Here is a 13,326-nt window from a genome sequence, read left to right as displayed (position 1 = left end):
AGTTTCTGATGTTCTCTAGCAGTGAACATGCCTGGACAGAAATCTTGTTCCCTGATCATCATCATACCTATACCAAGCAGTCACACATGTCTTTATAGCCAACAACAGGTGAGGATAATTATTTTAAGGATGGAAATAAGAGATATATAAATACATATGCCTAAGGTTTCCTCCTAGCAATTTTCAAACCATAGCAATTTAATTATTGGGTTTGGAATTCTCCTGACCATGCTACCTATATGCCTACATCCATAATACTTGAGAAAGAGGGAAAAAAGCATTCTACAACTTGAGACTAAGGGTAGAAGCAGACCTTCAGGACATATATACACACAGGCAGCATCAGAAGAAAGAAAAACCTAAAAGTTTGTTATGGTAGTTCTTGGCTAATGAAAGCCTCACACTCTGTGGCTCATGGTCCTCAGTAAGGAACATGCTGGCAATAAAAACCATGAGACATCACATTTCTGTACCTTAATATCAGATGTATCACGCTGACTGTTGCGCCAAGCTCTGGAAACTGATGAAAATGTCCTATCTGCATGATCAAACTTCCCTCCTTGCAAGTTTAGGAAGTAGGTTGTAAAGGGTTCCTGGAAAATAAGCAGTTTGGGTGATTATGAACAAACTATGTAAAATATATATACATATACATAATGGCAACTTAAATCCATTAATTTTAATAATACATTCTAATACAATGAATAGAAACCTTAAAAGGTAATTAAAAATTCATATATTCTGGCAGGCATAAATCACTTCACCTAAATATCTTAAGTACCAGTAGGCACTAGCTAATATATCCTAGAAATAAAATGTAAGTCATACCTAAACTACTAACTAGTGTCCATAGTTTTTTTCCCCCCTAAATAAATATTTCAGAGTATTTCCAGAATGTGGTACACTTTCATCAAGCTTTCTTCCATGCCAAGAATATGTTATTAATAACATTTAGGCATAAATTAGATACACTGTCTTCATAGTACTGGAAAATAATCCAGTACATGCTTTTGCTATTGTTATGGCTCAATATTTAATTTATGATTAAGAAAAGAAAAATGTTTAGAAGATTTAACAACCTCCGCTTAGTTAAAGAACACTTAAACACATATTAGTGGATAATTGCTTTGAATTAGCTAGGCACTATAAATTACTTCGAGGATTTATGTCTGCCCATACCCTTCTAACAAGCTTTAATTAATGATGTGCTGTGAATGCTTTCCAAAAGAAATTACTTTTTAGTAGATGAATCACCTTTCAATTTTACAGAAACACTACTTGTTCAACCAATATGTTATCAATACACAGCAATGTAGATGTCTTATTCCATTTGGAACACCAAAGCTTCCAAAATATATGAATATATGCCTATGTTAATGAAACCTTAGCTAATCCTTCTACTAACAGATTACCATTAAGGGGGAAAATATCCACACCTTTGTAAATCTAGTAAGACAGCAACCATTCAAAAAGGTAAGTTCAAGGAGAAATTCACACCATTCTAGGTGAAATTTTTAAAGGTAACTCTATGAGTACATTATAAAATATATAAAAATTAATATATAGAAATACTTCAATCATTCAAACCTACTTTTAGCATTTAAGCCTAAGCTTCTGATCATTGCATATTCATCACAACACTGAACTTATTTAGTCACAGTACAGTATTCAAATTGAACTTACTATTCTTAGCAGCCATGCAAGAACAAAACTTGCTGTTGAGTAATGAGTACCATAGTGGAACTTTGGAACTTGGTCATCTTCCCATGATTCAAAACGCTCTGCAAAGAAAGCTGCTCTTTTTGGATTCAAAGCTCCTATTGGCTGCCAATGAGTCAAAAAAAGGAAAGAAGGACACATAAATATAATCATCCTTTCTTTCTTTCTCTCTTCTAAGGTAATACTAATAGTAGATATGATAATAAAATTTAAAAATACATACCATTTAAGCTAAAATATGTTCTAATACCGAGTGTTTAGAAAAATTCATTTAAACATGCACATATAGAAAAGTAGATAGGTAAATCTGCCATTTCTCTTTCAGTGTGGCTTCTGTTGGTGATAATAGGGCTTGAACTCAGTTCCTCTTATTTGTTAGGCAAATGTTCAACAACCTGAGGCATCCTGAAGTCCTGCACAAAGTTTTCCCCACTTCTTTTTTCGATGGTACTATAGCATGATCATGACTTTCAGGCTTTTTTGTTTTTATTCTTTTTTTTGTGCCAGTACTGGGTTTGAATTCAGGGCCAGGACATTCTCCCTTAGCCTTTTTGTTCAAGGCTTTAAGGCTGGTTAATTGGAGAAAAGTATCTTACAGACTTTCCTACCTTGGCTGGCTTTGAATCTCAATCCTCAAATTTCAGACTCTGAGTAGCTAGGATTAAAGGCATGAGTCACCACTGCCTGGTTTACACATAGGTTTTTCATTAACCTACAGTAAGAATCTCATTTACATCAAGTGAAAATTAGCGTTACAGTATACTGGAAAGTATAAAATCCCATGTAGTTAGCCAGAGACAGAATCCTGAAGGTGGAGGACTGACTTGTAATGCATCTGACTAGAGATGGAACAAAACTGGGGAAGGGGACTTAGATTGATAGAAAAATACTGCAAGATGAGGGAATAGAAGCACTAGAATCAGTGAAATCAGAAGTTTGATTTCTTGCATGCCTGTAGGAATCATAGAAAATAAGATATAGGAACAGTAGACAAATTACAAACATCCTGAGATTTTCACAAAACATGAACCACCAAAGTCCAAGAGGCACTTGTCAGCAAAGCTGCAAAAGACCTGAGCTCACTGGAAACACAACACCCAGCCAGATTGTTATTTTGGAAGATAAAACAAGTGAGTACATTAAGTCCTACAAGCCACATCTGACAACACTCAGAATAGTGCTATTTTCGAGATGCTCTTTTAAAACTGAGGTAGGAGGGAACTGTAAAGTCCCCCAAACACTGCTTGGCATAGACATACAGTCAAAGCTTACTAAGTGCTGCTGTTGTTATTTAGAGACTAGGTGAACTCCATCAACAACAGGTAAGATTTGGAAATTATGTACACATACATTTCCTTAAGGAAGACAGAGTACTCAAGATTCTCAAAGCGGTAGTGTGGGGCCTCAAAGAACATTAAGATCACTGCTTTTAAATAAGGCTTCATCCTTAAGACATTCTAATCTCTAGAAAGCTTCTATGCCTTATTTGAATATCAGTACTAATAGGTGAATAAAGGGATGATATGTAAGGTTACTTCCTTTAAGATAGACATAAAATGGACTTTTGTTTTACATCTCTTACAAAATCATATGAGTTACTCACTGATTATTTATAAAAGCAAGAAAACATGATTATTTATGAAGAAAATGTTAAACTACAATAAAACGTACTAGTAAAAATAGATACATCCAGAAATGATCCAATGAAGATGTAGCATAGTACAGACCAATTTTTGAACTATTTTTCATGTTAGAAGATTTTCTTTGGGGGGGGGGGTGTCTGTTCGTGGGGCCTGAACTCTGGGCCTGGGCTCTTCAGCTCAAGGCTAGCGCTCTACCACTTGAGCCACAGTGCTACTTCCAGCTTTTTTCTTTTTGCTTATGTGGTTCTGAGGAATTGAACCCAGGGCCTCACGCATGCAAGGCAAGTGCTCTACCACTGAGGCACCTTCCCAGCCCATGTTAGAAGATTTTTAAAGTAGTATTTTAAAGTTATGTTTGGATACCTTTCTTAAATTAGTTGTTAAGCATTTTCTCCCTAACGTTATCTATCTGCTTTATCTTCAGCAGCTTTGTTTTGATCAACATTTTAAGTCATTTTTTTTTACGTTACCAGCAGATTAAAAAAAAAATCTTCAGCTGATTGCTATTTTAATGCAGTGAGACACCACACTAATTTTAAAATGCTATATTTAAATGTATTAGTTTCTTTGCAAAAGGATTCATCTGATGTATTAAATGTATGCCAGTTAAGACTGGAACTGACCCCAAAAATTCTTTCTTTGTAACAGAACCAATGTAGTCAACTTTAAAACGTATATAAATTGCTGCCACCCCTAAAGACTTAGCCATGAGAAAGAAAAGAGAAATAAAATCATTGCAAGACAAATTATATGAATTAAAAATACAATCAATGCTCCCTTTGTATAGTTCTGCAGAATATTAAGTATTCACTTTATCTGCTCCTATTTTTATTACCCTCCAAATGGGTACCCTCCCCCAAATCAATAGTTATAAAATCACGTTTCTTGAATATAATGCTAAAACCAATTAGGATTGATTTCACTAGTGTCTGGGGGGAGAATAAGCATAATACAGAGATACATGTAGGTAGAACCTACAGTATTGATTCTGGCTGTTATTGTTATAGTTGGTTTCTGGAGCCTACTATAGGACAGCTATCAAGACATTCCACATTTATTTGCAAGCATATAAAAAAGAAGTCTCCAAATAAAAGAAGGTTAAAAAAAAAAGACCAGTGGAGCTGTGCAATGACAATGATACACTATCAGCTTACTCAGAGAAGTTACAGTGGGAATACACACATTGAATTATACATTACGTGAAAGCACTGATTTATTGTGGTAATAACATCCACCTCATTAAAAGATTCTGCTTTGCTGCAGTTGGAAGGCTACATATTGTTTACTGCTATAAATTAATGGCAGTGCAAAGAAGACTGTGGAACCGTCCTAACAATAGATCTGTAATGACAGTGCTGTATATCATGGCTTCCTCAGCAGCTTCATAATAAAATGGAGACAATGTATTGAGCTAATACATTCTACCATGCTGCCCCATATTTTCCTGACAACTGCTTTAAAAGATGAGCTGAATCCAACTATGTTATAATGCCACAAAACATTTAAGTAAGCAAGAGTCAGTCATACAACAGTGCATCATAGCATTTTTAGAGTATTGTCTAAATCAGCATTTGAAGATACGTATTCATGTCTGCAGGAGAAGTAAAAGTAAGTGCTGAGGCTCCTCTTGCACAGTATATTGAGAGCAACAATCCCAAAGCAGTTCAGGATGAGGTCCAGCACTTATAGTAAGCTCTTTGTGCAATTTAACAAACTTAGCAAGGCTTTTAAAAACATAAAATGAATACAAATTTAAAGGTAAAAAGACCGACAAATACTGGTATTTAAAAATAGTCATAACATCTTGGGAAAAAAAAATCAATAAAAACAGCATTGACTGAAAATATAAATGATGTCATTCAAGTTCAAAATCAGAAAGCATAAAGAGTCATAGGAAACAAAAAATAATTTTAAAAATTATAAGAAAGCTAATAGAATTAAATGCAATTTTTAAAACTTTACAAAATAAAAGTCTATCACAACAATGTGAAATAGATATTCACATAAAAGAATAAAACAGAAGATTTCAAATTTGGAGCCTCAGACCTAGGAATAGAGCATTACTTAAAAACAAAAATAAGAAATCAATAAAACCAAGAAAACAAAAACTCTTGAAAATGGCATGAAAAGCTAAAACTGTTACTGAATTAAGAAGATTTTGATAATTTCACCAACAGCAAAGGCAGCATTTTTTGGCTGAGTGTTAAGTATCCCATTCTGAGAAATTATGCAAGTTTTAAAAATCAGTTTTATAAAATCATGATAATAAAAATATCATTTTTAGGGGCTGGGAAGGTGGCTCAGTGGTAGAGCGCTTGCCTTGCATGCGTGAGGCCCTGGGTTCGATTCCTCAGCACCACATAAGCAAAAAGCAAAAAGCCAGAAGTGGCGCTGTGGCTCAAGTGGTAGAGCTAGCCTTGAGCTGAAGAGCTGAAGGACAGCACCAAGGCCCAGAGTTCAGGCCCCACGACTGGACCCCCCAAAAAAATTTTTTTTTAAAAATATCATTTTTATTACCTTCTTTAACAAAAAAATGGAATGCAGAGTACCCTGCCCCATGCCTGGCATAAAGTTATTAGTCATAATAACTGTTACTATTTTCAGGAATCAAGAATATTTAAGAAGAAGCCATCAGTTAAGGGTGGTGAAGTTACAGGGATCTATTAAGAAAGAATACACTCAAACGTCATAGTCCTCTAATACCAAAATCAGGACAAAAACGCAATATACATAACTGTCAGAAGACTAACAGCACATAGCAGTCCCAAGTCACTGAATTTCCCAACTGTGAGGTAACAAACAAGTTGCAACTACTTCTACTATAATAATTAATAGTAGTTTGTGACTCACAGACTCCTTAAAAGGAACACCCCTAAACAATTATCCATAAAAGTTAACTTTTTAAAAGAAAGAAAGCAAATCTATCTGGCTTTTCATTTTCTGTGAAATTTTAAGAAGACTGACCTGAAGTTATGTAATAGAAATAATACTTCTAGCTTTTATTTTGCAATTAATAATAGGATTATTTATTCTCATAATAAATATGTGATATAAGTATTCTATTTTGGTAGTGAAGAAATGATGTACTCTCTATATGATGACGATGCTACTATTTGTTGGCTATAAGCAGGGTTTCCTAGAGTCTCACAAAAATCATCCCATTATCCTTACAACTCCTGAATATACCCAAATTTACAGACTGGGGGAAAAAACTGAGTCTGAGAAAAATGAAATGCCTCTGAGTAACAGTGGTTGCAGCAAGACTCAAATATTCTTCCAACCAAACTGAGCAGCAGTGCTGGAATCCTTTGGGTAGATGGAAAAGGAGACTGAACTTGCAAAGCTATTAGAACCCTTTCTGGGAGCTTTGGAATCCATGCTCCTTTGGAAATATATGACTGAAGTTTTTATTCCTAATTATACATGATGAATGTTACTTTAGAAGAAAGTTTTACAAGTAGAAAAACAACATATCACATAGTTCCATCTTGGGCACATTTGAAAAGATGCTTGACCAAAATAGCATTAAAAGAACCATGTGACTAAAAGGTAAGTATTGTGATCATCTGATAACTGACAAAATTTAAATACTGTAACCAAAGTTTCTGACTTAACTTTCATATTGACATGCCATACGCTAAAGAACTCAAATAAGATCCCTTCATCTCCATGAACACAAAGCATTTAAAGAAAATGGTGCATGTTATTCTGGTTATATCACCATCCTTCTGCACATAACTTAACCCATTCCATACTGTTAGCAGGGAACTATTTTATTTCAGTTCTAGCAGCTCTTCCATTTAAATGACAAGTCTAACAAACAGCCTAATCAGCATTTTCACATCATCTTGGCTTTTAGGCTGGTTCCTTTCAGGGTATATATATGGTGAGGTGCTCTCGCACTTACCTTCTCATATCTGCATAGACTTAACATCGTCAGAAAATTTCATCACCACACTGCTCTAGCTTTTAGAATTAATAAATAAGCACTTTTGCTTGCAAGGACTAGAAAGTTTTTAATCCTTTGAAAACACACTTTCTTGAAAGTGGTAATATATATGTGTGTATATATATATATATATATATACACACACACACACACACACATACTGTACCATTTAACAAATACATTATGCAGAAAAGTAAAATATGCCAGTTTACTTATGGTGCCTACGTAGAATCAAAATAATTTCAAATTATTACATTGGTGGATTTAGTGGTGATATCTTCATAATTCTGCACTGTGAGCTAAGTTACTACTAAGGGATTCTTACTGGAGGTTTTTCTCTGAGTTTGATGATGTCACCTAAATTGATGAATAATGTTAACACTGAACTAAATACCTGGAGAATCTCAAAAAAGTCCTAACAATTTAATCAGTAAAGATGTTCGCAATAAGTATGGAAAAGCTGAGTATGTATAGCTTGTATCTGTAATCCTAGCTCCTCAGGAGGCTGAGATCTGAGGATCTTATTAACTTAAAAAAAATGCCCAATTGTTTTGAAACAACTTTTATGCAAATTCACAGTAGGTATTTCCTCTTCTGAATCCACCTGAATTTGTACCTTCACCACTAAAGTAAGAAATTTAATGGATAATGTAATTTTTAAAGAAAGAAAGCATTAGAGGATAAAACTAGTAATGTATCCAAATAAAACAATTCATTTATAAATACTCATAAATAGTCACTCCACACCACAATAACACAACAAGATTAGGGAATAAATACCTAACTTTGAGAGGGATTTCTGACTTGCAGTGTGTTGCTGGTGTATGTCAGCATTATTCATCACCCTGACAGTAATATTAACCACAATCCATTTCACTTGTTTCAGTTTATCATTTTCTGACTAATGTTAAAAAAACAATGTCATTGGAGGCTGCTTAAATTAAGTGTTGGGTTAACCTCTGTTAGAGTCATTCAAAAACTTTCAGTAGAAGTAACTTCGAGGAGGAAACCAAATTGTCTACACATACTGCTACTGCCTAAAAGATGTAAAATTTAAAAATGGTCATTTAGTCAATTAATCAATTACATTTCTTATTTTAAAAACAAAGCTTCCACAAACTATTTAAATATGCCACTTAGATGTGTGTGGGCGCGCGCGCGCGCGCACACACACACACACACACACACACACACACACACACACACACACACACACACACACACACACACACACACACACACACACACACACACGTTCCTACTTTGCTAAATTTCCTATTAAGTTTTGGGAAAACAGACTTAGTTCCAACTAGTAAAACACACTGAACAAGTAACTATGTTTAAAAAGGTTGGAATACCTATGAGAAATGTTCTTTTAAGTTTACAGAAAAATTTCACTTTGTTATACAGGATACCACAATTAAGGCATTCACTAAAGACTTCACCACTTATAAAAGGAAGCAGCACTGACTTCTCTGATCCTCTCCTTGTACCTTGAAAGGCTCTTTCCCTATCTGTACCATACTGATAATCTTTTCCTAAGACTTTGGCACCTACCTCTATCCCTCCTATTAATGGCATTGCTGCTCTTGCTTGCTTTATGAGTCTTCATTTTCCATTGAATAACTTTCTTGTTCTATTATTACTCTCAGGACACTTATTCTAGATCTTTTGTTTCTTCAGGCTTCCAGTGCTTTCTAAATTGCCTCTGCTTCTTCTAGCTTCCTTTTACCTTTCTATTTGTTGTACTCTTTGTTGCCTTTCACACTGGAGATGGTCTTTAAATGTTTGCTGATCTTTGGTTGCATCTCACTTTTAAGAAAGAGGACCTAAAGTGCTGGTCAAGTACCAGGAGCAGTAGCAGCATGACCTGGTTGACTTCATGGGAAAAAACCAGGTGGACACTGATCATAGTGTTTTTCAGGTCTTTTCTCTCCAGTCAGTCATTATGTCTGCCTCATGGATGGAACTGAGGTGAGCCTGGCTACAAAATCTGATAGTATGACAGCACCAGGCCTGGGGGCTGTCACTACGGGGTACTCAAAGCATTCCCTCCTTTACCTTCAACCTTTCCTCTGCTGTGCTTGGAATTCTCATACGAGAACTTCTCTTGAGAAACCCTTTTCTTCCTAAAAGTAAATGCTTTGCTTGTTGCTAATGTAGAGGGCACACGTACAGTTATATTTTTGGAAAGCAGTGTGTGTGTGTGTGTATGTATGTATATGTGTTTATATGTGTGTGTGTGTGAGAGAGAGAAAGATCATATATATGAGATCAAATCCTAGAACTGTCACCTCAAATATGTGTGACTTCAGACAGTCTTTCACCTCACTAAATCTCAGTTTTCTAATTTATAAAATAATTACATACTGCTTAGAATGTTAAGGGAACTAAAGGAGACAGCATATGGAATGTTTGTTAATATGGAAAGCACATACATGAGCTCTCCTAAGAACCTTAGAAATATACTCTGAACGTTCCTAATATAATTCAATGATCAAATACCATCCAATGCAATTTATACTATAATCCCTAAAGTAAAAGTAGTATAACGTAATATTCATTTTAATGTCAAGACTAAAATATTCTTACATGGTTTGTCACTCAATAAAACATATAATTAAGCTATAATTATAATTCAGTAATGATAGAATTTTAAGTGTTTTTCTTCTGCATTATATTTAAACAATTTAAAATCTATTATTTACTGCTGGGGTACCATCAGACTTGTTTCTTTTTTTGGAAAGTGTCAAGTTCTTTGACTTTGTTAGCCCAATAAATGGAGAAACAAAATAAAAGCTGTAATAGCTATCATGTTTAAACAACATTCCCCTCACCCTCAGAAAGAGTGTTCTTTTCCCTCTGTGACATCTAGATGGTATATTGATTCCCGGTGTGTCTGTTACAGAGCAGACTAAAAGGACTGGCATTTGTCAGAAACAGCACTTAAAACTTAAGGAGATAAAGAAGTGCTGTCTGATCAACAACAGCTAAATGTCGGTAGTCAATTCCAGGTCAAGATGCTGTATATTAAATGTGTATGTTAGAGGGAAATATACAAAAATACACAAAATTGTAGAACATAAATGGTAGATAAGGAGAGAGGAAGAAGGGAGGGGAGGAGAAAGAGGGGGAAGGTGAGAGAGAGAGAGAGAGAGAGCGCGCATAGGAGTGAGCGCAAGAGAGAACTCATGAGAATAAACATGCTGAGGATAAATAGTAGCCCTGAAGCAATGAAGAATTAATTTCAGTGTATTGCTGCTATCCAAGTTCTCCTTATATTTATGAGTTTACTCTAGAAACACTGAACCCCAAAAGGGAAATGGAATATGCTGGTTACAGGGTATAAACACCATAGTTCAGTGAGATAAGATTACAAGAGCCAAACACACCCAAGGTGATTTCAAAGAGCCTGGATCCAACTTTAAGCTTCTGCTCTAGTAAACTTGCCTGTGCTCTCGGTACTGTGAGTAGGGATCACACCCCGATGCAGGCTCACCCTTCTCTACCATATACGTCTCTTTGTTTTGGTACTCTAGTAGAGGAACAGCTCATGTTGTCTTTGCACTTTAAACATGAAAAATCAGTGTTTCTTTACCTTCTACCTCCCAACAATTGTCAGTGCTTTCTTCATTAAAAAATGTGAATTCCTAAGAGCAAGGGGCACAGAAATGGTGGGACAAAGGGTGAACAAATGCAGCAGTGATATTCACTAGATACTATGCTGAAAATGAACTATTCAACTTGTGGGTGGAGATGGAAGGGAAAAACTGTGAGACAGTGAGGGAAGGGGTGACATTGTCCAAAAAGAAATGTACTCATCACCTGATTTACATAACTGTAATCCCTCTGTACATCACCTTTATAATAACAATAAAAAATTTAAATATGAGTTCCATTTATTAAAAAATAAAGCATTTGCTTGTGTCCACACCATTCCTGTTCCCCCTCCCCCTTCAATCTTCAGTTTAATTTTTTACTCAGTAACTTTCAGATTTTATTCTTTCCTATTTCCAGAAACTAGAGAGTCCTGGATTCATGATGAGATCCAATTAAATAACCAATAAATGAAGTAAATGGGCAGTGATGAGGGATTCTCTAGTTTTAAACAAAGATCTACTTTTTTTTTTTAAACACAAGCTTAATCAAAAAAGCATGGAGTAAAACCTGGGAAAGACAAGAGAAGGCTCTTTGGGAAAAGCTTTCCTTTCCAACAAATAGAATGCTGTTTGTATTCAATCATGAGTTTTGGCAGACAAGGTGAATGGCAAATTAGTTAAAAACAAAACAAAAACATTAAAATAGACTAGCAACTAGTCAAAAGTAGAAAGCAGTATTCATACTGCAGTGTTTCTCAGACATTCTAGCCCAAAATTTAAAATCAACTAAGGTACAATCCTAGTACTTACATGTACACACACCACACAAACACAAGCTCTATACATGATGCACACATTTTCTTCTGCATGTAACATATGCTTCTCTATTCCCTTAAAAACACACTGGCTTACTGTTCTAATTGGGGTTTATACCACTTGCTGTATAACCTTGTGGAACTTGATTAACCTCACGATGCCTGTTTTGACCTCTGTAAAAGACAATAATAATGTTACCTGTCTTTAAGGGATTTGTTGAGGCGTAAAGCAATTAACACGTGCAGAATATTTAGCCTGGCATATAGTAAGCACTCAATAAATATTAGTTCATAATAAAGTAGAATATTCTTGTCTTTGCACTTTCGTAGCCTAGAGAATGGTTATCAACAGCACTCTCATCTAACCACACATCAAGATTTTGGAACAGAAACTCAGATTACAGCAAAGATATATGTTAGGTGTTCCTAAGCTCTTCAACTAGAAAAAAAATGGTTGCTCAAATTATCTGGTTTCCTTCTTTTAGAAAACTGGCTTATACAATCACTTCTCAAAGCAGAATAATGAAAAGCAAAAGTCATAGTTAGAAAGTAGTAAAAATCTTTTAAAAGAAAAGTCCCAATACCGAAACATTCAGCCATCAAAAATTGTTTTTATTGTATGACATTTTGTAAATATATTCCTACCCTAATTACAACTTCTTATATGGACAAAACCAAAATGTCGGCTCTTATCTCTTTCAAAGAGGCTGTCAAAATATAAAATCAATGTGTATTCGTAAAATATAGATTAATGTCACTCCACATTCTATGCTTGGCAAGAACTGTCTTCTTGTCAGTCAGAATTTTAGAGTAGGGATGAAACCAGTTGAAATGCAGAGGTAGGGGGTATTAACTTCAAAACTGATCCTTGTGCTTTTTCAGCCATAGAAGAATAAATTAAACTATTATACTAAATGAGGACTTTGTCAATATAAGAAAAGATTTATTTTTCAAGTTTTTCATCCTAATATAGATTTGACCTTTTCAACATACTGACAACACTAATTTATAATCATTGTAAGGGGATATTGTATACAGAATAAAACCTTCCATTTTAAGGCATTTTTGCATTATTCAATTAATATTTTTTTACTATAAGAATGATCAGAAAAATCATTCTGAAGTAAGGGTGTTGATTATATTAATTCAGCTTCAGAAAGAAAATTCCCTGTGCAACATGGAGAAGATTACCAAATAAAATTGTAGCTTTGTATCAAAGCACTAAAATCCCTCTGAAAACCAGCTTTGGGGAAATTAAATAGACATAAATATGCATAAATAATTCAGTGCACTTTTAAAGCCAGTCAGGGTACATTATCTACTTAAGAATGGAGAAAGATCTGCTTATGTTCTGTATTAAGCTTTGCACACAATGTTTTCCAGTTTCCACAATGATTTCACAAGTTTATTTAAATAAATAGTAATGTTTGCCAAATGTATACTGTGGGACAAATTTTAATCCAATTCTATTATAGTCATTATTTGTACAGATACAGATCATTTATATATGAGACGCATTACTGAAAGCAAGTGTATGAATAAATACTTGAAGACTGAATCTCATGGTAAACGTTTGGCAAGCCTTATTACTTAAAAGAATG

The 13,326-nt window shown here is 34.7% G+C and overlaps 1 protein-coding gene across 1 annotated transcript in view; it reads right to left on the bottom strand.

The window, feature by feature from the left end:
- The window catches only part of Lrba (LPS responsive beige-like anchor protein), a 443,207-nt gene that overhangs the window by 112,925 nt on the left and 316,956 nt on the right, over window positions 1-13,326 (bottom strand). The window contains 2 exon segments of the mRNA XM_042701880.1: window positions 474-593; window positions 1,684-1,824. Of these exon segments, the coding sequence (XP_042557814.1) occupies window positions 474-593; window positions 1,684-1,824 (261 nt within the window).

Source organism: Dipodomys spectabilis, unplaced genomic scaffold, assembly GCF_019054845.1.
Source record: "Dipodomys spectabilis isolate Male_0828 unplaced genomic scaffold, ASM1905484v1 ptg000297l, whole genome shotgun sequence".
Taxonomy (NCBI): Eukaryota; Metazoa; Chordata; class Mammalia; order Rodentia; family Heteromyidae; genus Dipodomys; species Dipodomys spectabilis.
This window is presented reverse-complemented; position numbering and strand designations above follow the sequence as displayed.